Below are 20,459 nucleotides of genomic sequence, written 5' to 3' on the forward strand. Positions count from 1 at the left end.
TCCATGAGATCAAACTGAGGCAGAGAGCACCAGTGCCTTTGTAAGGCCAGCTTTTCTCTCTTTTTCCATTCCCCATCATTTATCCCCTACCCTGCTTCATTAGTTATCATCTCTGTGTTCTGTATCATCAACATTTTCTTCTAATCCTAACTCTATACTTTGACCTGACAAGTATGCTCAAGTCTCTGACATCCCTAAAATAACTTTTTAAAATTTGAATCTCTTTTGTCCATTTTTGTTCTTTTTTGGCTTCAAGGAATAATTGCCTTTAATTTCTCAGTTTCCATTCATTCCCCAGTCCATTACAATTTATGGATAACCTGCTGCTTAAGCTTAGGAGTTATTCACACTTCTTTCCTTGGTGGTCATCTCACTTTGTATTTTTCCTTCCACAACTGTTGTGTTACATTAATGATCAACACATCCATCTATACTTTCTCCCTGAGGTTTCATCCACTTTCATAGCTATAGAAACTAATGGCTTCCTTCAGCTGTCTTCTGAGCTTGAAATGCACCTGTCTAAATTCTCTCTCCACCTAACTAAAATCTCTCTCTGCTCCTCTAGCCTGCTTATCTTCTTGTGCTCCCTGTGTCCATCAGTGCTATCACCACCTTCCTAGTCCCTTAAGCCAAAACCTCCAGAGTCCTCATTGACTCCTTCCTGACCATTCTCATGTAATTTGCCACAAAGCTCTGTCATTCGTTTCTGAAGTGTTTTTCTCACACCCCTCCTATTTTCCATCACCACTTCAGCAAGTTTGTTAAAAACAAAACATAATCTGATGTGCACTTCCTCAACCTTAGCAATTTTATGACTTTTTTGTTGCCTGCAGGACAAAGTCTGAAGTCTCTGGCACGGCAAACAAGGTTGTTTACAACCTGTTCCTAACCTTCCTTTTCCTGCCACCAGCCCTGACCACCCTGTTCTCAGTCACCTCAGGAGTTCTCATAGGTTTTCTGGATAGGCCTATGCCACAGTTGACCTTATCTCTGCCTGGAGCCCATTCACCTTCCATTCTTGAAAGTTCTATTCAAGAATTGTATCTTTCATGTTGTCTTTCTTTTTTGCTTTAAATTTTTATTGACATATAGTTGATTTACAATGTTGTGTTAGTTTCAAGTGTATAGCAAAGTGATTCAGGTATGCATATATACATAGTGATTCAGTTACACGTATATACATATGTGTATTTTTTATTTTTCATATTATTTCCCTTGTGGTTAATTATAGGATATTGAATATGGTTCCCTGTCCTATACAGTAGGCCCTTTTATTTTATTCTATCTTACATATAGTAGTCTGTTATTTACTAATCCCAAACTCCTAATTTATCCCTTCTCTACCCTCTTTCCCCTTTGGTAACCATAATTTTGTTTTCTATGTCTGTGAGTCTGGTTCCATTTTATAAATAAGTTCATTTGTTATCATTTCAGATTCCAAATATAAGTGATGTCATATATTTGTCTTTCTCTGATTTACTTAGTGTGATAATCTCTAGGTCCATGTAGCTGCAGATGGCATTATTTCATTCCTTTTTTATGGCCGAGTAATATTTCAGTGTGTGTGTGTGTGTATGCCACATCTTCATCCTTTCATTTGTTGATAGACATTTAGGTTGCATCCTTGTCTTGGTTTTTGTAAATAGTGCTGCTGTGAACATTAGGGTGCATGTATCTTTTTGAATTAGAGTTTTATGCCCAAGAGTGCAATTGCTGGATCATTTGGCAATTCTATTTTTAGTTTTTCAAGGAACCTCCATATAGTTTTCCATAGTGGCTGCATCAGTTTACATTCCCACCGTATGTTGCCTTTCTTGATCATAAAAAATTAGTTCTGTAGCACTTTGTTCACATCTCTAGTGTTTCTCTAATATTAAAACTATCTTATGAGCTTCTAAGGACAGCATCTAGATCTTTTTAATTTCTGCTGTAGTGTTACAGCAGAGTAACTAAAATATAGAATTCTTATAATTACTTATGGAATGAATAAATTGAAAGTCAAGTGAAAGAGAAAGCCTACAGTAAGTCTGCAGAGCAGTCATGTTGTTTTGTGAATGACAGATTGAGAGGAGGTTAAGAGCTTGATTTCTGCAGTCAGGCACACCTGGGTTCAAACCCTCTTTATAACACAAGCTGTGGCTGTTTCCTTGCCTGGAAAGTGGTGATGGTAAGGTGGTTGTGAGAGTTAAATGTCAAAGTACACATCAGGAATTCCTTGGTGGTCTAGTGGTTAGGATGCAGGGCTTTCACTGTCTAGGGCACAGGTTCAATCCCTGGTTGGGGAACTAAGATCACACAAGCCTTGACGTGGAGCCAAAAACAGGCACATATTACAATCCCTAATACTGCTATTACCAAGCATGTAATATACTTGGTTAAACTCTATAGTCAAAAATGAGATACAAGATACAAGGTGTGTTTTCCTATGAGCTTCCTGGCTTAACCAAGCTGATTACCTCTTGTCAGCAACAGTGACTATCAGTCTACTTTCATATCCTGTTTTATTTAGTTCTCTGTTATTTTTCTCCTATTTTCTATTATTTTTATTTTGTTGTTGTTAATGCTCTTGAGATTCATTCTACCCTTTATAAAAACTGAATTTTAGATCTAATATATCAAAAAGGAAATTGAACTTATTAGGCAAGGATAGACCCAGGATAAGGATAATGGTAAAAAAGTGATGTTTAGAACCAGAGAAAAATGGAATCTACTTTCATTCCTTCATTCTTGCATTTATTGTTCCCTTCCTCTATATAGGTGGGAATGGGTTTGGAGAGCATCAGAATTAAGGCCTAGTTTCTTTCTGTAAAGGTTTTGTTTTTTGTTTTTTAACTGAATACTGTTTTGAGATAACTGTAGATGGTAAGAAATAATACTGACAGATCCCCTGTATGTCACTACAAAGATTTCTAAGTCTTATTAATAATGAAGGTGAGATAGTTCCTTGTATAAATGATAGGAAACTACAGGTAAAAAAGCATTTCATGATTTTTAAAAAGGTGAGAGTACTCTGCTTGGAGCTATAGTAAATAAAGAAGGCTTCATGCGGATGTCATTTTTTAAGTAAAAAATTCCAAAGAATGAGTACAGTTGTATTAGAGTTAGAAAGAGCCGGGTGAGAGGGGGGACCTGGGTTCCTCCAGTGGACAGTGGTAAATAATCTCGACTTTTAGGCTGTGTACTTCTTGTAAATTGATTCTCTCTGGCTTTAAGTTTTTGGAAACTCGCGTAATAATGGACCTGTTGTTACCCTGGGATCTAATCATTACATTTTCTGTTTTTTATATAGAACACTTTGATTTTCCTGGGAGTCTGACTTACTGAAAAATCTCTTCCTGTGCTTTTAGAATGACAGTAGAGAGCGGCATGAGCACGGCAACGAGAGGCGGAGGCGTGGCAACACTGAGTCGGTGTCCAATGGCCGAGCCCCCAGCAGCTCACAGCAGGTGGTGGAGCAAGAGGAAGAGGAAGATGAGGAGCTGACATTGAAATATGGCGCCAAACATGTGATCATGCTGTTTGTCCCTGTGACTCTCTGTATGGTGGTAGTTGTGGCCACCATCAAATCAGTCAGCTTTTATACCCGGAAGGATGGGCAGCTGTACGTATGAGTATTGTGGGTTGTTATTCTCGGCCAATCTAGCTGTCCTGCGTAGCGTGTCATCGTCACCTTGAAGACCTCTGACCTCTGCCCTGAAGGGCCGTGAAGGCTAGAGAGTCCATCCTCTCTGATAACTGGAAGCAGATGATGCTTTACGTAGAGAAAATAAAGCTGCAGAGTTATATTTTTTAATGTAGCATCCCTAGATTGGGCTCAATTTATTTGGAATTGAGCAAGTAAAGAATTGAGTAGTGATTTTAGCACCTCAGGGCCATTGGGCCCATGTTCTTCTCCCTGGAATGTTTTTTTCCTTCTCTAACTTTGGTAGATTAATTCCTATCATCCTTCTCATCCTGGCTGAAAAATAACTTCCATGACCCTCCTAAAAGAATTAGGCCCTTCCCGGTATTCTTTCGCACCCTGTTCTTTTTTCACTTGTCACAATATGCAAGTGTACTTTCCCTACTTAATGCCTGTTTTCCTTCTATACCACGAGGACTACGAGAGCACTTTTGTTTCCAGGGTGAGGAATGTAATAAATGTTTGACCAAAAAAAAAAAAAAGTTCAGTGAAAGGATGAAGAAGGAATGCAAACTGGCGCTAAAGTGTTTGCTGAACTGTCACGTAGATTCTCTGGTGCTATTGGTGTCTGCCCTTTGTCTCCAAGAAAAATGCTTTGATTCAGATGTCACCTAGTTCTGTCTCTAGGACCCTGTTGGGCTCAAGATGTTTTAAGTAAATTCTGAAATTGGCAAGTGTCTGGAAAACTGTGGGGTTCTGAAAGCCAGGCTTTAACCTTTTGAGAGAAAGGCTAAGACAATGAGTGAAGAGCAGGGGTTGGAGACAGTTAACAAAAGAAGTTGGGGAATATTGTCTCTGTAAGTTAAAGTTAGGTTTGGCTGCATATTATAGAACCAGGTTAGCAAGCTGTGCCCCACAGGCCAGATCTGCCTGACACCTCCCTTGGTAAATGAAGTTTTACTGGAACATGGCTGTGACCATTCATTTATGTATTGTCTTCAGCTGCTTTCATACTACAAGGGCAGAGTTGAATGGTTGCAGCAGAGACCATATGACTCATAAAGCTTAAAATATTTACTCTGTAGTCCTTCACAGAAAGTTTGCCGAGCCCATTATAGAAAATCAAAACAGGAAATTCCCTGGTGGTCCAGTGGTTAAGACTTGACGCTTTCACTGCTGAGGCCCAGGTTCAATCCCTGGTCAGGGAACTAAGATCCTGCAAGCCGAATGGCACAGCCAAAAAAAAGAAAAAATTTAAAAAACTGGTTTGAGTTATATACATATTTTCTTGTCTCCCACAGAATAGTGAAGAGGTAGTAGTTCAGATTGTACAGTGCTTTCTTTTCACCAAGGACTCAGGCTTCTTCATTCCTTCTCTTTTGGCTTCGGTTGTCTAGATTATTTCGGGGTCCAGTATTGGTGCTGGAGCCCCAGCCTTCATTCACACAGCAGGAAGGAATGGAAGAGAAAAGGACATAGACATACCTCTCAGCAGAACTCACTCCTCCCTTAGAAATTCCACAGACCACATCTGCTTATAACTCAGTGGTCATTACTTATTCTCATGGCTGTACGTAACTCCAGGGGAGGCAGAAATAAAGTCTTCTGTTGAAAACATTGGTACCTGGAATAAAAGTGTTTTCATATGAAACAAGGGTAGATGGATATGTGACATTGTCTCAAGACAACTTTAGTTGTAGTCACCCTACAGATACAAGATAATTATCCACCATTTTACCTTCCTGTTAGAACCACTTGTAGCCTAGGTAGGTTATGGCAGAATCTGGTAGTACTTTAACAAATCACTGATAAGCTGTGGAGAAAACATTTGATAAGGTAATTATTTCAGTATAAAGCGTCCACTAGATGGAGCCAGTGTCTGGCGCACGTGGGTCCACCTCGATTTTAACCATCTCCTTTTATTTTGAAGAGCTTATTTTAGCATAAAGCTGCTTTTCTTAGGTTAAAAATTCTTGGTTACATTGATGAGCTGAAAAAAAAGTGATTCATAAGGTATCAGTTAAATCTGGGAAACAAAACTGGTTTTGGAGAGCATGTAGTTTAGAATCTCCATTAACCCCTGGGGCTTTTGTTTTATTACAGAATCTATACTCCATTTACAGAAGACACGGAGACTGTGGGGCAGAGAGCCCTGCACTCAATTCTGAATGCGGTGATCATGATCAGCGTCATTGTCATCATGACGATTCTCCTGGTGGTTCTATATAAATACAGGTGCTACAAGGTGAGCATGAGACACAGAGCTTTGCTTTCCACCATATTTTTTTTTTTCCCAATAATTTTATTTATTTTTGGCTGTGCTGGGTCTTTGTTGTTGCGTGGGTTTTTCTCAAGTTGAGGCGAGCGGGAGCTACTCTAGTTGAAGTGCTTGGGCTTCTCATCGCGACAGCTTCTCTGGTTGGGGAACGTGGGCTCAAGGGCATACAGGCTTCAGTGGTTGTGCTGCATGGGCTCAGTAGTTGCGGCTCCCAGGCTCTAGAGCACAGGCTCCAATAGTTGCGGCACATGGGCTTGATTGCTTCACAACTTGTAGGCTCTTCCCAGATCAGGGATCGAACCCACGTCTCTTGCATTGGTAGGTGAATTCTACCACCGCGTCACCAGGGAAGCCCTCCACCATCTTCTTTATTTTATGGTTGGATTGTCCTGTCACCTTACTTGGTCTAATAAAGAAAAAGGTCTTATATTCTAAAACTAAGTTAATTTTTAGTCTCCCCCTCCTCATTTGTGGAACAAAAAGGCATAAATGAAAAACAAATGTTTTCATAAAATATCGCAGTCTAAATGGTTTTAACATTTTGGTTTGCAGTATACTTAGGACCTTCCAGAAGAATATATCCTAAGACCTTTGTGAATTCCCTCATTGACAAATAGCACTATATGATATAATTGTCCCCATAAAATAATGTATAACCACAGAAAATCAGATTTTCAGCTTGAATGCATGCATGCTCAGTTGTTCAGTCGTGTCCGACTCTGTGACCCATGGAATGTAGCCCACCAGGCTTCTCTGTTCATGAGATTATCCCAGCAAGAATACTGGAGTGCTTTGCCATTTCCTTCTCCAGGGGATCTTCCTCACTCAGGGGTCGAATCTGAGCCTCCTAAGGCTCCTGCATTGGCAGGTGGGTTATTTACCACTGAGCCACCGAGGAAGCCCCTTCAACTTGAGTACAAAGCAGTGAAGCCACCTTCGGATGCTGATGTTGAACTCACTGATGACTGGCTGAATTCCCGTCCATTCCCTCACCTTCTCTCCTGCAGGAACAGGAATTTTTTGCTTGGGAAATAAAGGCAGGGGCGGTTATGCAGGGAAGAGACAGGCCCAGACCTCCCCGTCTCTGCTCCCTACCTCATGCTACCTGAGTAACTTGAGGGTGAATTTCAGCTGTCCGGCACATGTTGCAGATTCCTGCCTCAGAAAAATGACAAGTTATTACAGTTCATGAACCTTTAGGCTCGTTCTCAAATAAAAGAAAGAAATATTAACTTTTCAAATATTGAATTCTACACTCTTTTTACTTCTGTATTTTCTATACTTCAGTATATTCTTTAACATGATTAAAATCAAGTGTATAATCAGTATGTGTCCTTCTTTAAAACTATTACTTTGGCATAAGCATTTTCCCATATTATAAATTCTTAGAAAATATGTGTAATGACTACATAATATTTGACTCAGTGAGTGTATTGTCTTTTACTTCCCCTAATTTGGACATCTGAGTTCTTTCCAGATGTTTACTATCCTAAAAAACAGTGAATGTCTTTATGCATAGAGCTTTTCAATTTTTCAAATTATTTCCTTAGGGTATAAGCCCAGGCACAGAATTTCTGGAGCAAATTGTCTACATATTTTTGGCTGTCTTGGTATGCAGAATTTTGTTTTCAAATTGATAGTATCAATTTGTACTTAACACTGGTGGTGAATGAGGCTGTCTTACTCTACTTTCACTAGCATTGAATTTTTGAAAATACCTGTGCAGGGAATTCCCTGGCAGTCCAATGGTTAGGACTCTACACTCCACTGCAGGGGGCAAGGGTTCAATCCCTGGTCAGGGAACTAAAATCTCACGTGCTGTACAGTGTGGTTAAAAATACATACATACATACATATATATATGTATATGTATGCTGCTGCTGCTGAGTCACTTCAGTCATGTCCGACTCTAGCAACCCCATGGACTGCAGCCTACCAGGCTCCTCCATCCACGGGATTTTCTAGGCAAAAGTACTGGAGTGGGGTGCCACTGCCTTTTCCGATATATAAATATATATATATATATATATATTCTAACCCTAATAGGCAAAGCAAAAATGTCTTAGTTTGCTTTTAGTTGATTGATTATTAGTGAGATTGAATATCCTTTCACTATTCACCTTTTTACTGTTCACAGACTTCTAAAATTATACAGAGTTTAACCTTGTTTGTTGAGTGGGTAAAAGTATTAACCTGAGTGGTGACCATTTACAGTCTGACATCAGAATCTGGAGATTGAAGACAAAAGATGTGATGTGACAGGAGTCATCTACACTCAGGCACCCAAAGAGCAAATGATGTAAAACCATTCCCCTCCCACTGCTTAAATGTGCTCACGTGTCAGTTACTTTTATATTTTTTTTCACTATATACAATTTTGTGTACATAGAAGTGTCTACCTGCCAGTTCCATTTCTCTGCTTTATTGGACTCTCTTTGTGACTTGTATCTGGATTGTGTGCTACTTTTGTTCTTCACATGTTAGTGGGAGTCCCCTAGGGATTTACTTTCTTTGGTGTTTGGAAACCTCTTTCTTCTTCTCCAGCAGGAACTTAGAGGGCTTCTCATCTTGCTAAAGCCCACTTAGGTTGTGTTGAGTGCAGGTGGGGGAGGGCAATACTGGAGGGAAAAGGTGGTAAACTTAGCCCTGGCTTCCTGGTGCTTCTGATTCACCAGCCTATGTACTGGCAGCTACGTGCATTCGGTCTAGATTTTATAGGTGTATTTGGTAGGAGAGACAGGATGGAATGGGCTTTGTTACTCCTTATTAACTAGAACCTTTCTCAAGGTATTTTTGGTGGTTTTGTGCATCTTTTAGTTAGTGCTTCGTGTTAGACAGTCTAAAGGTTTATACTCAGCTGGATTTCCATGTCCACCCATTCACTGGTGGCGTTTTGCTTTGTTTTTTAAAATGCTTATGTCTTGGCCAGCCCAACCAATCCTATAGCAACAAGTTGTTTACTTTGATTCTTAGTATAAAAATAAAAGGGGCTTTTGAGTCAGAAATTCAGAAACTTGCCAGGACCTGTTTGGAAATAAGCCCTGAGGATTTGTTGTGTCAGGAGTTGGTTGTGCAATGTCTTTGAGAAGCACAGGAAGCTAAAAGACCAAACAAACCTTAAAAAGGAAGAACTGGAAAAGGCAGTTTAATGATTTATTGTTTGATAGAGATGAAACCATATAGCTTACTGAAGTCACATGATTTCTGGCCTAGATAGTTAAGTGTTTAGAGGAGATCTTTGCCATACTGTACTGAATCAGGGCTCATTTGTTTCAGAGCCAAGAGGAAAGCTGAACTAGGGATTTTTGCAAGATGAGAAAGGCCTGTTTTACCACCTGATGTTCTAGGAAAAGGGGAGGTGTTATTTAGTCATCAGAAGAGGCTTTGAATTCAGGTAATAATTCAGAAAATCATAACATCTATGATTAACCTAGTAAGAAAACCATTTAAAGTCATTATTGCAGGCAGAGGGCTAATATTTTTGCAGTATGAAGAGCACATACAAATAATTAAAATTATGGATATCCTAATAAGATATTTTAAAAACACAAGAAGAGAAATTATGAAGGAAATCTAAACAGCCAGGAGAGGAAAAGAGGAGAGAGGGGTGTATGTATATTTCCTCACTAGCAAAAAATATATATATTAAAATAGCAAATTAACATTTAGCTTATTGACTTGGTAAAAACTAATCAGAACTTAATTTGCGGAGTCACTAAGCCAGTATATATCAGTAGTCTGTACACTTTGATTCTGTAATTTTGCTTTCATGATTTATCCTAGAGAATTAAAAATGCTGAAAAATGTTTGCATACTAGATACTAATCCTAGCATAAAATATAATTGGAAAAAGAAGGAAAACCCTACGGATTCCATGCATAAGGCAAAAATTGTGAACTCATGCATATAAGCAAACTATTATAAAGGCATTTAAAATCTATATTTTCAAAAAATATTTGGTGGAATGAGAATTTGTCTGTAATAAAAATAGAGTTTTAAAAGACAGAATGTAAACTCTATATTACATGATTCTAATTTTTTTAAAGGTCTTTACATATGCAGACAAACATGTCTGAAAAGGAAAGATTAATATCAACTTTGGTTCTCAGTGGTCAGTGGAAATTGTTTTTTTATTTTAGTGTTTCTATATTTTCTATATGTCATAAGTATATATTACTTTGTATTCAGAAAAATACTGTTTTTTAAAAATAGCATTTCATGTTCCCTTGCCCCTCCCCACATAAAACAAGATAAAAAAACTTTCCTTAAGAAAGTTGAGGATTCCTAGTATGCAATATTTACTCTCACCCTTAATTTGGAGTTTAATATGGAATATCCATGTACATCTTCCACTCTTTAGAGTTTTTTGTTTTGTGTTATTTTGTATGGGGCTTCCCTCGTGGCTCAGCGGTAAAGAATCTGCCTGCAATGTAGGAGACCTGGGTTCGATCCCTGAGTCCGATCCCTGGGTCAGGAAGATCCCCTGGAGAAGGAAATGGCAACCCACTCCAGTATTCTTGCCCGGGTAATTCCCTGAGCAGAGGAGCCTGGCAGGCCTACAGTCCATGAAATTTGGATTATTTCTAAAGCTGGCTTGGGAGTACAGTGGGCTAGGATGCATATAGAAAGATTCCTTTTTGCTTAAGCTTTATTGTTTTCTTTGCACGTGAAATAAAGGACTCCCTTCAGAATATTTTGCTAAAGTTGAAGTACTTAGAGGGAAATGTACAGGTGTCTTCAGCTTACTTTGATACATATTAAAATGGACTCATCAGGTGGAGAGATGGATAGCAATGTTACAGAGCAAGTATAGCAAATGTGAACCATAGAATTTAGGTGGTATATGGGCAGTGGTTCACTGTGTGTTTGAAAATTTTTATAATAAAATGTTAGGGGAAGTTTTTGTGTAAGAACACCAGAAATTAAATTTATTGTATTTGGATAGTAAATTTAGAATATTTAACTGTTGAAGGAATACCAACTTTCATGATGGAAAACCACTCTTTTGACCTTTTCCCAAGTTGTAACATTTTATAAAGTTGTTTTAAAGAAAGGCAGAGAGACTTTTTAAGAAATCTTTTCTTTCAAAGGATTTAATAATCACATGTCACCTTGAATGATTAAAACAGAGCCAAAAGAGAAAATGAACATAGATTCTAATGTTAACTTTAGTAACAACTAGATTTTGATAACTTAGAGCTGTATAATTGGAACAGCTAGATCTGGGAGGTGGGGGTAGAAGATTTTTTCTTTTAAATGGAGACAAAATAATATTCTTGATCTGAAGCTTTTCTTTTTATAATTTATTTCTGGCTATGCTGGGTCTTCATTGCTGTATAGACTTCTAGTTATGTAGAGCAGAGTCTATTCTTTAATTGCAGTGCACGGGTTACTCACTTAACTGCTCAAGCTTCTCCTTGTGGTGGCTTCTCTTGTCTTGAAGCACAGGAATTGCGGCACGTGGGCTCAGTAGCTGCGGCTCCCAGGCTCCAGAGCACAGTCTCAGTTAGTTGTGTGGCAGGACCTTAGTTGTTCCAAGGCATGTAGGATCTTCCTGGACCAGGGATCAAACCTGTGTCTCCTGCATTGACAGGCAGATTCTTTACCACCAAGCTGCCAGGGAAGCCCTGGAGCTTTCTTTTCTTTAATTTGATCTTTCTGGTTAAGAGATATGTTTGGAAAAGTTGGTGGTTGAGTAGCTTCTTCTGTCATAACAGTAAAATTCATTGAAAGAATAAAGATTATTATGGGTGTATCTACCTTAAAATAATTTTACTTTTGGTTAAAAATTACTTGACAGTTTATCATATTTCTCCATTCTGTTTTTTAAAACTGCAGACTCCTTGGGTTGTATAGTATTTTCCCAAATATACTCATCACGTAAAATTACCATAATTTTTTTTATCTTGTATAATAGATTAATCAAGCTCTAGGGACTTTTCCTAGTGGTCCAGTGGTTAAGGCTTCGTGCTTCCACTGAAGGGGGCATGGTTTCTATCCCTGGTTGGGGAACTAAGATCCTGCATGCTATATGTTCAGTTCTGTTCAGTCCAGTCACTCAATTGTGTCTGACTCTTTGCGACGCCACCAACTGCAGCACACCAGGCTTCCCTGTCCTTCACCGTCTCCCAGAGTCCACTCAAACTCATGTCCATTGAGTCGGTGATGCCATCCAACCATCTCATCCTCTGTCATCCCCTACTCCTCCTGCCTTCAATCTTTCCCAGCATCAGGGTCTTTTCAAATGAGTCAGTTCTTCACATCGGGTGGCCAAAGTATGTTATATGGCTAGGCCCCAAAAAATAATTGATTAAAAATGAAGTTCTGATTCTATCTCTCGTTTTAATATGCTTTACATGAGTTATAGGGACTAATATTTATATAGTGCTGTATGAATTCTGCGTTATAATGATGGACTGACACATAAGCATTATTAATGAACCAAGTAAAATAAACATAGCATACTAATACTGAAATCTCAGATACTGAATACTTTTTCTTCAAATGGTTATATAATTTAGAAGGCCTATTTTCTCTGTACAGTTAATGTATGTGTACACTGGTCACTTAACTGAATTTCTGAGTTTCAGTTTTGTAACTTTATCAGTTATTTTATCAATTTATTATCAGTTATTTTATTTATTAATTTTATTGTAGGAATACATCAGAATTCCTCTATTGAAAATATTGCTCCTTTAAAGTATAAATGTTAACTGTTGACTCTATTGATACCTTTTCTAATTGAAGTCTAGTTAATTTATAAAATACATTATTGTTGTTTATCTATTTTACACATAGTGGTTTGTATCTCTTAATCACATACCCCCAATTTATTTTTTTTAATTTTTATTAGAGTATAGTTGATTTACAATGTTGTGTTAGTTTCAGGTGTACAGGAAGATGAATCATGTGTGTGTGTGTGTGTGTGTATATATATATATATATATGTACGGGGTCGCAAAGAGTCGAACACGACTGAGCGACTGATCTGATCTGATCTGATGTATGTATATGTCCACTCGCTTTTTCTAGGATTCTTTTCCCATAGAGGCTATTACAGAGTATTGAGTAGAGTTCCCTGTGCTATACAGCAGGTTCTTATTAGTTGTCTATTCTATGTATAGTAGTGTGTGTATGTCAATCCCAATCTCACAGTTTATCCCACGCTCCCTTTATCCTTTGGTAATGATGTTTGTTTTCTATATCTGTGACTCTATTTTGTAAATAAGTTCATTTGTAGCCCCTCTTGTTTTAGATTCCACATATAAGCAATATCATATGATATTTGTCTTTCTGTGTCTGACTTACTTCACTCAGTATAACAGTCTCTAGGTTCATTCATGTTGCTACAGTGACATTATTTGGTTCTTTTTATGGCTGAGTAGTATTCCAGTGTATATATGTACCACGTTTTCTTTATCCATTCCTCTGTTGATGGACATTCAGGATGCTTCTGTGTCTTACCCATTGTAGATAGTCCTTCTGTGAACATTGGCATACTCCTAATTTGTACCCCCCACTTCTCATTCACCTTTGGTAATCACTGTTTTTTTCCTATATCTGTGCATCTGTTTCTGTTTTGCATGTACATTCATCTGCATTATTTTTTAGATTCCACTTATAAATGGTATCATACAGTATTTGTCTTTCTCTGACTTACTTCACTAAGCCTAATATTCTTTAGGTCCATCCATGTTGCTGTAAGTGGCAGAATTTCATTCCTTTTTAAGGCTGAGTAGTATCCCTGTGTGTGTGTGTGTGTGTGTTTACATGTACTGCATCTTCTTTATCCATTTGTCTGCTGATGGGCAGTTGGGTTGCTTGCATATGTTGCCTGTTGTAAATAGTGCTGCTGTGAACACAGGCGTTCATGTATCTTTTCAAATTAGTGATTTTTTTTTTTTTTCTGGATACATATCCAAGAGTGGAAGTGCTGGATCATATGGTAATTTTAGTTTTTTGAGGAACCTTCATTTTATTTTTCACAGTGGCTGTACCAATTTTCATTGCCTCTAACAGGGTACAAAAGTTCCCTTTTTTCTATATCCTCCGCAACATTTGTTATTTGTGGTCATTTTGATGATGGCCATTCTGACAAGTATGAGGTAATACCTCATTGTTGTTTTGATTTGCATTTCTCTAATAATTAGCGGTATTGAGTATCTTTTTGTGTGCCTGTTGGCCATTTGTATGTATTTGTTGAGAAATTGTGTTCTCCCATTTTTTTGATTGGGCTCTTTGTTTTTTTCTTTTCTTGGTGTTGAGTTCTGTGATTTGTTCATATATTTTAGATATTAACCCCTTGTCAGTCATATCATTTGGAAATATTTTTTCCCATTCTGTAGGTTGTCTTTGATAATTTATTTTGAATGTATCTTTTCTTTTAAAATTTTACCTATTTCTAAAGGAATGAAGGTCTCTATGTATGAAATTTCTATTTTATTAGTAGTTGAGCACCAACTGTTACAGGTATTTACTGTTCCTAAAGCTGCTTCTGTTTTGGTATTTGAAAATCATAACATACACAGAAATAATATACTGTTTTTGAAGTAAGAAGTTTGGATTTTTTTTTTTTAGGTTGCGGGATCTGTTAATTATATTGAAATTCTCTTCTAGGTCATCCATGCCTGGCTTATTGTTTCATCCCTGTTGTTGCTGTTCTTTTTCTCATTCATTTACTTGGGGTAAGTGGTTAAATATTTGGTCTCTTTTTCAGAAATTAACTGTTTGGACTCTATAACTGTCACTTAAAGAAATGTTCTTTGTTGATGAGTTATTCTTAAATTATTGTTTCCATGTATAGATCATCCTTGGTATGTATACAACTTGTTAATATTATCAATAAGTTCAGTTCAGTTCAGTCGCTCAGTTGTGTCTGACTCTTTGTGACCCCATGGGCTGCAGCACGCCAGACCTCCCTGTCCATCACCAACTCCGGAGTTTACTCAAACTCATGTCCATTGAGTTGGTGATGCCATCCAACCATCTCATCCTCTGTCGTTGCTTCTCCTCCTGCCTTCAGTCTTTCCCAGCATCAAGGTCTTTTCTAATGAGTCAGCTCTTCACATCAGGTGGCTAAAGTATTAGAGCTTCAACATCAGTCCTTCCAATGAACACCCAGGACTGATCTCCTTTAGAATGGACCGGTTGGATCTGCTTGCAGTCCAAGGGACTCTCAAGAGTCTTCTCCAACACCACGGTTCAAAAGCATCCATTCTTCGGCGCTCAGCTTTCTTTATAGTCCAACTCTCACATTCATACATGACCACTGGAAAAACCATAGCCTTGACTAGATGGAACTTTGTTGGCAAAGTAATGGCTCTGCTTTCTAACATGCTGTCTAGGTTGGTGGTGGCTCAGAGGTTAAAGCGTCTGCCTCCAATGCGGGAGACCCAGGTTTGATCCCTGAGTCGGGAAGATCCCCTGGAGAAGGAAATGGTAACCCACTCCAGTATTCTTGCCTGGAGAATCCCATGGACGGAGAAGCCTGGTAGGCTACAGTCCACGGGGTTGCAAAGAGTCAGACATGACTGAGTGACTTTTCTTTCTTTCTTTCTAGGTTGGTCATAACTTTCCTTCCAAGGAGTAAGCGTCTTTTAATTTCATGGCTGCAATCACCATAGGGATATGCTTTTGTTGATCCTTATTTATAATAAGAACTTAAAGAACTCAACACTGCAGTTAATTCTTTTTAGTAAAGCAAATTTACTGTATTCTTTAGTATAATTTATAAATCAATATTAATGCATTTCAAACAAGTATAAACATGAATTAATTGATTTTCAAACTTTCATTTTTTTCATCAGTCTTTTTTTTCTTTCAACTGAAATCTTACATGAGAACTGCACATACAGCATAGAAAAAAGTAGAGCTGCTCTGTTGAAGAGAATAGAGAGGCTCAGAGATTTGCCCACTTGGTCTTTCTCTCAGCCCCAGTAACAGAATGCAGGTCATTGCACTAGCTCTTAAATTAGGAACAGAAACATTAAAAGTAAAAGATAAACTGAAGGATTAATTCTTTGGTAGAGGCAGGGAGAATGACCATAGACCAAAGAAATCAATGTAAGAATCTCTATGAAATAGATTATTTTCTCGGAAAAAGCTAATTGCCACTACTGACCACTGAAGTGATAGAAAATCTAAGTACAGCAAAGAAAAAAAATACAGAAAGTTGTTGAAGAGGTTCTTGTCCACCTCCACCAATAACAATAATACCAGGCTCAAATAATTTCATAAGAAAATTCTATTAAACCTTTAAGGAACTGATAATTCTGATACTATTTTAACTGTTCCAGGACATAGAAAAAGCAGAAAGCTTCCAGATTCTTTTTAAGAAGCCAGAGTAATATTTATACCAAAACCCCATAAATAATCAAGAAAAAGGAAACCGTAGACCACTCCTGTTTATTGATGCCAAAGAATAACTCAATCTAGTTGCTCAGTCATGTCCAACTTTTTGCAACCCCATGGACCACAGCATGCCAGGCCTCCCTGTCCATCACCAACTCCCAGAGTTTACCCAGACTCATGTCCATTGAGTCGGTGATGCCATTCAACCATCTCATCCTCTTTCGTCCCCTTCTGCTCCTGCCCTCAATGTTTCTAAGCATCACAGTCTTTTCAGAAGAGTCAGCTCTTTGCATCAGGTGGCTAAAGTATTGGAGTTTCAGCTTCAGCATCAGTCCTTCCAGTGAACACTCAGGACTGATTTCCTTTAGAATGGACTGGTTGGATCTCCTTGTAGTCCAAGGGACTCTCAAGAGTCTTCTCCAACACCACAGTTCAAAAGCATCAATTCTTGGGTGCTCAGCTTTTTTTATGGTCCAACTCATATCCATACATGACTACTGGAAAACCCATAGCTTTGACTAGACAGACCTTTGTTGGAAAAGTAATGTCTCTGCTTTTTAATAAGCTGTCTAGATTGGTCATAACTTTTCTTCCAAGGAGCAAGTGTCTTTTAATTTCATGGCAGTATTCACCATCTGCAGTGATTTTGGAGCCCAAAATATAAAGTCTGTCACTGTTTCCATTGCTTCCCCATCTATTTTCCATGAAGTGATGGGACCGGATCCCTTGATCTTAGTTTTCAGAATGTTGAGTTTTAAGCCAACTTTTTCACTCTCCTCTTTCACTTTCATCAAGAGGCTCTTTAGTTCTTCACTTCTGCCATAAAGGTGGTATCATCTGCATATCTGAAGTTACTGATATTTCTCTTGGCAGTCTTGATTCCAGCTTGTGCTTCATCCAGCCCAGCGTTTCTCATGATGTACTCTGCATATAAGTTAAAAAGCAGGGTGACAATATACAGCCTTGATGTACTTCTTTTGCAGTTTGGAACCAGTCTGTTGTTCCATGTCCACTTCTAACTGTTACTTCTTGACTTGTGTATAGACTTCTCAGGAGGCAGGTCAGGTGGTCTGGTATTCCCATCTTTTGAAGAATTTTGCACAGTTAACGATAGTTTGGAATTTTGGGGGTTTTGTTTCAAGTGCTGGGATATTTAAAATACTGTGAATAGCTGCGTTGTCTAGCTATTGCAACATTTGCTTTGAAATTTCTAAATGGAAAGATCATCTTTCTGCATAGTCTCCAGAATCTAGTTTGCACTTAAATGACTGCCTTCTTTCTCCTCAGTTACCTGTCTTCTATATTTGTATCTCTTTACTTTAAAATGGGGTTTCCTCCCACCCAAATTAAAATATTGTTTTCTTCATGGTAAAAATGCTAAACATTCATTGTGAAAAAAAGAAAAGAAGATAAGTTAAGAAATTTCAAACTCCTGGCATCTAAAGCTATGTCCTGCATCTTTTCAGGAATTACTATATTGATCTCTTGATCTCTCTTCTCATACACTATTTCACATAAATAAGATCATGTTTTTTTTTTTTTTCCAGGCAGCAATATGTCATGCCTATATTCCATGCTTTGTGTATAAACATATGTATAAAATGCATATATTTAAATGGATGCACTAAATTTAATTTTATGAAAATAATATCGTATGTCCTAAGCTCTAAACTTTATTTTACATGTTTCATTTTTTTTCCAATTTCAGATACTGCAAGGATTTCCTGAAGTACAGAATAGCATTTTAGGTGTTATATGGCCTTTTTTTTTCTTTTTAGTTTTTGTACTTATTTTTACAGCTGTGGCTGTGATACTTGTTTCCCATTTTTATGAATGATACAAGTATCTGTTTAATTTTTTTCAGGGAAGTGTTTAAAACCTATAATGTTGCCATGGACTACATTTCGGTTGCCCTCCTGATCTGGAATTTTGGTGTGGTGGGAATGATCGCCATTCATTGGAAAGGTCCACTGAGACTCCAGCAGGCATATCTCATTATGATCAGTGCCCTCATGGCCCTGGTATTTATCAAGTACCTCCCAGAATGGACCGCCTGGCTCATCTTGGCTGTGATTTCAGTATATGGTAAAACCCAAGACTGACATTTTGTTCATCACAGAAATACCTCCTGGTGTGTTTTCCTTCCTCTTCTAGTTATCTTGACTTAGGGAAAATAACAGTAATATCCCATAACTTTTCAGTAAATAATCAGTTAGCTATAATATCTTTTTCATATAAAGATTTCAAATCTTTTGAAGTTGAGTCCTTTAAAAATGTTTTATTATTGCCTCCAGTTTAACTCAGGGATGAGTTAACAGAAGGATCCATAGACTTCTGGTTGTAAGACTTAGATTCACATCCATTGCTACCACTGACATAAATGACCTCAGGAGCCCTTTGGGATCAAATGAGTGAGCAAACAGCAGTGGGAGTTTGTACCCTTTATGGACAGCAGTGGAGCTACGTGTGGTGGAGCTCACTGGAGAGTTGTGCTTTTCATGTCTTAATCCAGGCATCCTTGATCAAAGAATGGGATCCAAGTTCAGCTAACTTGGGATCCAAGTTAGCTGAACTTTAGGCAGCCATCCTATTTTGGCCTATTTGTGTGTTTTTACAGACCCTTGAGACTTTGCCAGTAGTCTAGCCACCTGGTTCTGCCAGTGGTAACAACAGCAGTTACTTATCCAAGGTTTCTCTCTTTAGGCAAAGTAAGTGAGACAATCTCTTGCTTCATAGATACCAAAAATAGAAATCAAAGTTATACATGTCTCTGTACATATTAAATCTGCAACGCAGACCTCAATTTGGAGTTCCAGACATTCTAAATGTACAATGCTGAGCTCTTCAGCAAGGTGTGCAGTGTAACTTTCACCTCCCTTACAGTCTTATGATGTAGGCCTCACAGGGCACCATTATGACATACTGCTGCTGCTAAGTCGCTTCAGTCGTGTCCGACTCTGTGCGACCCCATAGACGGCAGCCCACCAGGCCCTCCCGTCCCTGGGATTCTCCAGGCAAGAACACTGGAGTGGGTTGCCATTTCCTTCTCCAGTGCATCAAAATGAAAAGTGAAAGTAAAGTCACTCAGTCGTGTCCGACTCTTTGCAACCCCATGGACTGCAGCCTACCAGGCCCCTCCGTCCATGGGATTTTCCAGGCAAGAATACTGGAGTAGGGTGCCATTGCCTTCTCCTAGAGCAAGTTAAAACTTAATAAACGAAACATCAGGGGTGAATCATAATAAAGAATCTGATTCTGTTTTTGATATTAAAAAAAAAAAAAAAAAAGCCATTTCTGGAGACAGACTGCCTGATTCAAATCCAGACTCTTTTACTCCTGTAATTTATTGGGTATGTCACTACAGACACACCACACTCAACCAGTGGAGTCTTAGTTGTTATGAAGATTAAATTGAACAATGCATACAGTAAATGTATACAGTATCTACCAGTAAATATTAGCCGTTCCTCAAAAATATATAATCTTGTGAAGTAAACAAGGTTGTTGTACTTGTTTCACTGCTAAAGGCCGGAAGTTTGTAGAGGTAAAGTATTTACCAAAGCTTACACCATTTGATCTAGAATCTGAGTCCTAAGTCCCATATTCTTTCTAATACAATACACTGTTACTCCCCATCAACCCTCTGTTTCTTGTATACATACACAAATTATCTCTACAGACCTTTGAGTTCCTCTGAAATAAGAGACTTTGAAATAAGAGTCTAATATTTAGAGTAATGATTCATAATTCCATTTTCAGAAGATCTCAAGATGTCTCAGTTTGTCAAAAAGGTTGTTCTAAAGCTTTCAGACGTTCAAGCTGGTTTTAGAAAAGGTAGAGGAACCAGAGATCAAATTGCTAACATCCACTGGATCATTGAAAAAGCAAGAGAGTTCCAGAAAAACATCTATTTCTGCTTTATTGACTATGCCAAAGCCTTTGACTGTGTGGATCACAATAAACTGTGGAAAATTCTGAAAGAGATGGGAATACCAGACCACCTGACCTGCCTCTTGAGAAATTTGTATGCAGGTCAGGAAGCAACGTTAGAACAACAGACATGGAACAATAGACTGGTTCCAAACAGGAAAAGGAGTACGTCAAGGCTGTGTATTGTCACCCTGCTTATTTAACTTCTATGCAGAGTACATCATGAGAAATGCTGGGCTGGAAGAAGCACAAGCTGGAATCAAGATTGCCGGGAGAAAT

The 20,459-nt window shown here is 38.2% G+C and overlaps 1 protein-coding gene across 6 annotated transcripts in view; it reads left to right on the forward strand.

Moving 5' to 3' along the window:
* The window catches only part of PSEN1 (presenilin 1), a 67,472-nt gene that overhangs the window by 24,200 nt on the left and 22,813 nt on the right, over positions 1-20,459 (forward strand). For all 6 annotated transcript variants that reach the window (XM_061429379.1, XM_061429375.1, XM_061429377.1 and 3 more), the window contains 4 exons: positions 3,348-3,601; positions 5,726-5,867; positions 14,517-14,584; positions 18,115-18,335. In XM_061429379.1, coding sequence (XP_061285363.1) covers positions 3,348-3,601; positions 5,726-5,867; positions 14,517-14,584; positions 18,115-18,335 — 685 coding nt within the window. The remainder of the gene's footprint in view (positions 1-3,347; positions 3,602-5,725; positions 5,868-14,516; positions 14,585-18,114; positions 18,336-20,459) is intronic.

This window comes from Bos javanicus, chromosome 10 (genome assembly GCF_032452875.1).
Source record: "Bos javanicus breed banteng chromosome 10, ARS-OSU_banteng_1.0, whole genome shotgun sequence".
In the NCBI taxonomy this organism is placed as follows: domain Eukaryota; kingdom Metazoa; phylum Chordata; class Mammalia; order Artiodactyla; family Bovidae; genus Bos; species Bos javanicus.